Here is an 8,651-nt window from a genome sequence, read left to right as displayed (position 1 = left end):
CAATCCCGCCAGACGGGTCAGGAAATCCACTCCTCTGAGACGGCAGGATCCACTTCTGCCCCCTCGCGAGAAAGAGGGACTTCGCAGGAGAGACGATTGCCTTTCCTAGAGAAGCAAGTCCAGGAACTCAAGAAGGGAAAGAAAGAGCTACTCCACCTCGGCTCTAACCAACCCTTGAGTAAGGACATCATGGCAGAGGTTCCACCGGAAAGGTTTCGTATCCCCTCCATCAAGCTCTATGACGGAAGCACAGATCCCTATGACCACGTCGAGCTTTTCTCCTCTCACATGCTAGTGCAATCGGGGTCGGACGCGATGTGGTGCCGGGCATTTTCGGCCACTTTGGGAAGACATGCCCGGACCTAGTACTGCTTCCTTCCCCATCGTTCCATCAACCGCTGGGAAGAGCTGAAGACCTGTTTCTTAGCCCACTACGCTCCCTTGAAGTGCCACCGAAAGTCTTCCATGGCTCTGGTGAACATCAAGCAGAACCAGGGTGAATCCCTAAGAGATTTCGTGGCTAGGTTCAACGAAGAGGCATTAAGTATCGATGAGTTTGACCAGCGAATCGCAATGGTGGCTCTTCAGAATGGCTTGAGAGCTGGGCCATTTGCTCAGTCCTTAGCCAAGACTCCACCTCGTACTTTCACAGAGGCCTTAGCCCGGGCTAATAAGTACATCAACGCCGAAGAGGTGATGAAGGTGAAGCGGGCGGAACAACCTGACAGGAAAGAAAGAGAAAAGGAGAAGAAAAAACTGGCCCCAGAGCAGAAGATGGACTATCGCCCCTCCCGAGCTCCCGATCGCCCGAGTTTTGGGGGTGCACGTGGAAGCCCGGTGAATTACACTCCCCTCAATACAAGTTGAGCAGAGATTCTCCTGGCATTGGAGGATAAGAATTATTTACTGCGTCCTCCCCCGCTGAAATCTCCACCCAACACTCGAAGCAAAAAGAAGTATTGCCGTTTTCACCACGACCACGGCCATGATACTGAGGATTGCATCCAACTGAAAGAAGAAATACAAGAGCTTATCAACCGAGGATACCTTCAGGATTTCGTAGGTCGAGGAGGTACGAGCTCGGGCAAGGTAGAATCCAAGTCGGAGCATCGAGGGAGGTCTCCTACTCGAGATCGCTTTCGAGAGCGAAGCCGAACACCGCCCCAGAGAGAAGGAAAGCAGCCCACCGAGAAGGGGGGACAGAAGTTTATCTTATACACGCTGGCGGCAGGGACAGTTCCAGGGTCCCACTCAACTGCTCCCAAGAGCACGGTAAAGGAAGGGGTGGTCATCACTTTCTCTGAGGAGGATCTTCCGAGTTATCCCAGCTATTTGGACCCTCTGGTGATCACTGCTCAAGTGGGAGAGTGGGAGATGAGGCGAATCCTCGTGGATCCAGGTAGCTCTTAAGAGATTCTCTACAAGAGGGCATTCCTAGGGATGGGGTTCACGCTCGATCAGCTGAGGCCAGTCCGTGTCCCATTGGTGGGTTTTGAGGGAATGGTGATCCATTCTGAAGGTTTGATCCGGTTGCCCCTGACGGTCGATAGTGGTCCTCATAAATCCCGGGTGACGTTGGATTTTTTGGTGGCAGATGTGCCCTCGGCGTACAATATGATCCTTGGTAGGTCTGGGCTTAGTGCTCTGAGGGCAGTACCGAGTACGTATCACATGGTGTTGAAATTCCCTACTTCGGGAGGGATTGGCAAGGTAAGAGGAGACCAGCGGTAGGCTAGGGAATGCTACGTGGCCTCTTTGAGTGCCACTATGGCCAAGGGGTTAGAGTTAGACTCAGGACTGAATCAAGAGGCGGTCCCTCAACCTGGTCAAGGCCAGATGGAGACAGAACAGGTGAGAGACCCAAGTATAGGAGCAGGTCAGAGGTCAGTAAGGGAGGAGGGACAGAATTCCGCTGCCCCTCCCACTGTGGTTACTAGTTTCATCTTGGAAGGTCCGGAAAAGCCTAAGACTTCAGAGCCAGTGGATGAGCTCGAGGAAGTCCCACTGGGGGAAAAGCTCAATCGGACAGTGCGAATCAGTGCCAAGTTACAGGAGCCATTGAGGTCCGAGATCCTTTCACTCCTACGCCGATATCAAGATGTGTTTGCATGGTTTACCCTGGATATGCCGGGGATAGACCCAGCGATCATGACACATCGCTTGGGGCTCTACTCGGATTGTGTGCCGATAAGACAAAGGAAGAGGAAGTTTGCCTCGGAGCGGGCTAAAGCTATAGAGGCGGAGGTGAAAAAGCTTATGGAGGCTAATCATATTCGGGAAGTCAACTACCCAGAGTGGTTAGCCAACGTGGTTCTTGTCTCCAAGGGATCGGGAAAATGGAGGCTTTGTATTGATTTTAAAGATCTTAACAAGGCTTGCCCGAAAGACAGTTACCCTCTGCCTAGGATTGATGCGTTGATTGACGGAACAGCAGGGTGTCAGCTAATGAGCTTCCTGGATACATTCCAGGGGTACCACCAAATCCCACTACACCCTGAAGATCAGGAAAAGACCGCCTTCATCACGGATAAGGCTACCTATTGTTACCGAGTGATGCCCTTTGGGCTGAAGAACGTTGGAGCTACATATCAGAGGTTAGTCAACAAACTGTTCAAAGCTCAACTCGGTCGAAACATGGAGGCTTACATAGATGACATGTTGGTCAAGAGTCTATTAGCTGAACAACATCCGGACGACTTGGAGGAGTGCCTCAGAACCTTACGCCAGTATCAGATGAAGCTCAACCCGGCCAAGTGTGCCTTCGGGGTTACTGCTGGTAAATTCTTGGGGTTCATGGTGCATTACCGGGGAATCGAGGCTAACCCTTCGAAGATAAAGGCCATACTCGAGATGCCTCCCCCTCGAAGTATCAAGGAGGTGCAGAGGCTAACCGGGAGGATAGCAGCATTAGGGAGGTTCTTGTCAAGATCTGCGGAAAGACAGTTGCCATTCTTTAAGGCCTTGACTCGAGTCTAGAATTTTGCATGGACAGAGGAATGCCAGGAGGCATTTGAGCAGCTGAAACAATGTCTAGTCTCCCCCCCAGTCCTGGCAAAACCACAGCCAGGAGAGTCGCTATATATTTATCTAGCTGCCTCGGATGAGGCTGTCAGTTCGATTTTGGTACGGGAGGAGGACAAAATCCAAAAGCCGATCTATTATGTGAGCAAAAGGTAGGCCGGCGCTGAGATTCGTTACACTCCGACAGAGAAGTTGGCCTATGCCCTAGTCATCTCCGCTCGAAAGTTGAGGCCTTACTTTGAGGCACACCACATTATCGTCTTATCAAGTCAGCCGCTGAGGCATGTGCTGGGAAAGCCGGACTTGTCAGGGAGGATGCTCAAATGGGCAGTAGAGCTGAGTGCTTTCGACATCGACTATCGACCTCGACTGGCCATCAAGGCGCAGGCTCTTGCCGACTTCATCGTGGAGGGTACCCTACCAGAGGAAGCGGACAAAGGGATTTCCCAGAATTGGACTCTCTCCGTAGATGGCAGCTCCAGTGTCGGAGGTAGTGGCGCTGGATTACTACTGTAGGGCCCCGATGGCCAGGCTTGGCCGTATGCCCTCCACTTCGAGTTCAATGCCTCTAATAATGAGGCCGAGTATGAGGCGCTCATTGCCGGGCTCAGGCTAGCAGAATAAATGGGAGTCAGGGATCTGGAGGTATATTCTGACTCGAATTTAATTGTGCAGCAGGTCACAGGAGAGTTCGAGGCCCGAGAGGACGTCATGGCCCAATATTTGGCGATAGCCAAACATCTTATGGCACGATTTCGGACAGTGAAGATCAGTCATGTCCCACGGGCACAGAATGCAGTGGCGGATGCTCTCTCGAGGATAGCTGCTTCTTCCTTCCCTAGGAATTCCCGAGCTGTTTACATGGAGTCGTTGCCCTAGAGGAGCATAGAGACTGAGGCAGAGCAGCTTTGCGTGGAAGGGGTTGAAAGTTGGATGGATCCCATCGTAGCACATCTGACCAAGGGATGGCTACCCGAGGAGGAACAGGAAAGTCGAAAACTCAAGCGCCAGGCTGCCAAGTTTCTACTGGTGGGATCAGACTTTTATAAGAAATCCTTCACTCAGCCGCTGCTGAAGTGTGTGGGACCGGTCGAGGCCGACTACATCCTAAGGGAAATCCACGAAGGGATTTGCGGCAGTCACATCGGAGCTCGGTCTCTCTCCCAGAAGGCACTTCGGCAGGGGTATTACTGGCCGACAATGATGAGCGACGCTGGGCATTTGGTCCAGACTTGTGAGAGATGCCAAAAAACTTCCAACCTGGTTCACACCCCGGCAGCTGAACTCACCCACCTGGCTTCGCCTTGTCCGTTTGCCAGGTGGGGAGTCGATATCCTCGGGCCTTTTCCACTAGCGGCTGGACAGAACAAATACTTGATAGCAGCCATCGACTACTTCACTAAGTGGGTGGAGGCCGAGCCTGTGGTGACTATTACAGGTCGGAGGGTAAAACAATTCCTCTGGAAATCCATCGTCTGCCGGTTTGGTATTCCAAGGGTGCTAATAACTGACAATGGCACCCAATTCGAAGACCGATCAGTGCAAGAATGGTGCCGAGAGTTGGGGATTAAGCAACATTTTACCTCGGTCGCCTATCCTCAAGCTAATAGGCATGTAGAGTTTACGAACAGGACCATTCTGCAAGGACTCCGAGCTCGGGTTGAGAAGGCGGACGGTCAATGGGTAGATGAGCTCCCCAGTATACTATGGTCTTATCGAACCACACCACGAACGGCTACAGGAGAATGCCCTTTCACATTGTGTTATGGCTCGGAGGCTCTCATCCCTGTCGAGATTGAGGTGAGGAGCTACCGAGTGGAGCATTTCGATCCTGAGATTAACGAGCAAGGGCTAAGGTGCAACTTGGATTTGATGGATAAGCTCCGAGACCTGGCACGAATTCGACAAGCTGCATATAACCGGCTCATTGCTAGGTACTACAATCGACGAGTCCACGCTAGGAGCTTCATGCCAGGAGATCTTGTTTTACGACGGTTCGACGTGAGTCATCCTCGGGACATGAATAAACTAACTCCGAATTGGGAAGGGTCATACCGGGTGGTGGAATCCCTAAGTCCGAGGGCATATCGACTAGAAGACATGGAAGGCAAGCCCTTGAAGCATACTTGGAATGTGCAGAACTTAAGGAAGTTTTATCAATGAGTAGGGGAATTCCCTGAATCTCTTTGTACTCTTTTTCTTTACGACTAATGGCAAGGCTTCATATTCTCTTCATCTAATAGCAATTGTCCAAAGGATTATACTTCGTCGAAGAAAAATCCAAGGGTCATGAGCCCTAGGCCGTCCTCATAAGTGGACTAAGGGCCATGGAAAAAACTCTAGCCAACACCCTCCTTCGCGTGGGAGTGGCTAAAACCCAAGGGTCACGAGCCCTAGGCCGTCCTCAAAAGTGGACTAAGGGCCATGAAAAAAACTCTAGCCAACACCCTCCTTTGCGTGGGAGTGGCTAAAACCCAAGGGTCACGAGCCCTAGGCTGTCCTCAAAAGTGGACTAAGGGCCATGAAAAAAACTCTAGCCAACACCCTCCTTCGCGTGGGAGTGGCTAAAACCCAAGGGTCACGAGCCCTAGGCCGTCCTCAAAAGTGGACTAAGGGCCATGGAAAAAACTCTAGCCAACACCCTCCTTCGCGTGGGAGTGGCTAAAACCCAAGGGTCACGAGCCCTAGGCCGTCCTCAAAAGTGGACTAAGGGCCATGAAAAAAACTCTAGCCAACACCCTCCTTTGCGTGGGAGTGGCTAAAACCCAAGGGTCACGAGCCCTAGGCTGTCCTCAAAAGTGGACTAAGGGCCATGAAAAAAACTCTAGCCAACACCCTCCTTCGCGTGGGAGTGGCTAAAACCCAAGGGTCACGAGCCCTAGGCCGTCCTCAAAAGTGGACTAAAGGCCATGGAAAAAACTCTAGCCAACACCCTCCTTCGCGTGGGAGTGGCTAAAACCCAAGGGTCACGAGCCCTAGGCCGTCCTCAAAAGTGGACTAAGGGCTATGGAAAAAACTCTAGCCAACACCCTCCTTCGCGTGGGAGTGGCTAAAACCCAAGGGTCACGAGCCCTATGAAAGTAAAGCAAGATCGCTACGGGGCAAGCAACGTAGTTCAAAATTTTGAACCTTACCCCGATCCCGGCGATTGGATCAACGTCGAAATTAAATCATTCACAAACAAATAAATAAATCTAACCTTTAGATTATCGAGTCGTTCGCGGATTCGAGCCGTCCAAGTGTCCGGCCTCTAACTCGTGATACGCGGCACGCGTCCGTTGGCAAGGAGAGCGGAATAGGAGTGCTAGCTCCTTCTCCTAACAAGGCTTATGAATGGACGGGAAAATAATTGATTTTCAACTCTTGAAAACCAACAAAAATAAGAGGCATCATTTAGGCATCCCATAAAGGGCTATTTATAAATAAGCAACCTCCTAGGGTTTTCCCAAACCCTAGGGGACATGGATTGGGCTAGCCCATTAATCCTAGTCCAACTAGAAATTAAAGTGGCCCAAATTCATTTATAAATATGTGGCCCAAATCTAATTCAAGCCCAAATAATTAATATTTAATATTTGGCCCAAATCTTATTTAGCCCAAATATAATATTTATTATTTAATATTTGACCCAAATCTAATTTAGCCCAAATATTTAATTTAATTTAATATTTGGTCCAAATACTTTATTTAGCCCAAGTATTAAATTAAGCCCAAATTATTAAATTAGAAACTTCTTTCTAATTTAATCATTAAGTTAGAAACTACTTTCTAATTTAATCAATTGCTATTTTAGGAAACCTTTTCCTTTATGACGACCCCTCGTCATATCGACGTCATTACGTCTGTTTGTTTTTTTTCCCGTGAGAACCTACGACGGCACAACTTCTTGCCGAAGTGTCCCACTTAACCATACGTCCGCTTTCTTAGTTTAAGCCAGGGACCGTGCCTATTGCGTATGACTCATTAGGCTCCCAAATATGTTGGCAATGTGTCGGTACGAACACATAAGACAAGATTGGCCTCTAGCAAAGCATCATGCCTACCCAATTATTCAGAAAGATTCATAATCCGCAAATAACATTTCACGAGTATGGTTACCGCGTAATTCGATCCTCTCGTCAATGTATCCTATGTGATCTCAAGTTGGCAATGTGTTGCTTGATTATGATCACATAAGTCTTTCTTCGGTTATCCGGATATCTGCACTTAATAGAAAGTGAATCAATAACTCCTTATTGATCTCTTTCACCATGGCCATGGATTTAAAGTGAATATCCACCGAAGGCGCCTTAGATACATCATCCTCTATCAAGGGATAGACGAGTCCCATCTTGGCTATGCACCCATCTCCATAAGCCTCATGATATACCCAACTATCGCCCACGTGCAGCCTTTGTCTAGGCCCATCGAAACGATGTCAAAGCATACCAGTCTTTTTATGAGATGATCGTGACAACCTCAAGTCCAAGGATTAGTTACACCCATCTCGTATGAGAATACCATCAACATATAAGCAAAATGGATTCTCAAGGCGAGTCATGTCCAGTGACGCGTTCTCTAACATTGGTCACCTATGTACTTGTCTAGGCATCCCCATGCCTATGGGTGTGAGACCCCCATTGCTATCACATAGAAAAAACATAGCACATACAAGTCTTACCGCAATTGTCAATGTCCATTCTTGACATTGCTACGACTTGGGACGTTTAATGATGTCTAGAAACTGTGATGCATCATCTCACATCTTTATAGATTATTCACAGTATACATCATATGGACTTCTATCTAGTTTCATTCGGTTATTACAATAATAACAAGAAACTAATAGAATGACTTCTTGTGAATTTGAATAACTCTTTATTCAAATAATAACATGATTACAATTGTCAGTGTACAACATGCCCAATCTGATTGGGTCTAGAGCACCTATACTAACACCCTAGGCCGTCCTTAAAAGTGGACTAAGGGCCATGAAAAAACTCTGGCTAACACTCTCCTTCACGTGGGAGTCGCTAGAATCCAAGGGTCACGAGCCCTAGGCTGTCCCCAATGGTGGACTGATGGCCACGAAAAGATTCGTTCATGGGTCACGAGCTCTCGGCTGTCCCCCAAGGGTGGACTAATGGCCAAGGAAAAATTACAACACAGCACCCCCCTGATTGTTGACCTAGGGAGAACCAAGGGTCAAATTCACCCTCGTCAACTATGGAAGGGATCGAGGTTCAACTAGTCTCAGCCCATATGTTCGCAAGCAAAAGATGAACAGTCAAAGTGAAACGGCACTGTATAAAAACGAGATGATCCAATACATGATAATAGAGGAAGTACAAAAGGCCCTAGCTAGAAAAAAAAAAAAAAAAAAAGAAAAGCTCAAGCATCAGGAGGCGCATCACCATCGTCGGCCATCTCCGAGTCCTCCATCCCGGCCACAATCTCCGCAACAGACAGAACAGTGGACATGTCCAAGTCTGGATGAGCTCGTAATACCTCTGTATTATGAGCTTGGAATCCTTTTGTCCAAGCGTCCTGCAGGTTCTTCTGTAGGAACTCCTCTACCTCAGGAAGCTTGATGGGCTCGGCATACTTGCGCTCGTATTGGCGAATGACTGAGTTCGCCCGAGATAGCTTGG

General features: G+C 48.9%; 1 protein-coding gene across 1 annotated transcript; it reads left to right on the top strand.

The window, feature by feature from the left end:
- Positions 1 to 696: 696 nt before the first annotated feature.
- LOC127812719 (uncharacterized) lies at positions 697 to 1,410 on the top strand. The gene is made up of 2 exons (XM_052353244.1): positions 697 to 837; positions 892 to 1,410. The coding sequence occupies exons 1-2, from the start codon at positions 697 to 699 to the stop codon at positions 1,408 to 1,410; spliced, it is 660 nt and encodes a 219-aa protein (XP_052209204.1).
- The last annotated feature ends 7,241 nt before the right edge of the window (positions 1,411 to 8,651 follow it).

This window comes from Diospyros lotus, chromosome 11 (genome assembly GCF_014633365.1).
Source record: "Diospyros lotus cultivar Yz01 chromosome 11, ASM1463336v1, whole genome shotgun sequence".
NCBI lineage: Eukaryota > Viridiplantae > Streptophyta > Magnoliopsida > Ericales > Ebenaceae > Diospyros > Diospyros lotus.
The sequence above is the reverse complement of the archived record's forward strand: the minus strand, read 5'-3'. Positions and strand labels throughout refer to the sequence as shown.

Coding starts and splice junctions, on each gene's coding strand:
- LOC127812719 (XM_052353244.1), top strand. CDS start 697: ATGAAGGTGAAGCGGGCGGAACAACCTGACAGGAAAGAAAGAGAAAAG. Junction 838..891: donor GGGGTGCACGTGGAAGCCCG/GTGAATTACACT, acceptor CTGGCATTGGAG/GATAAGAATTATTTACTGCG.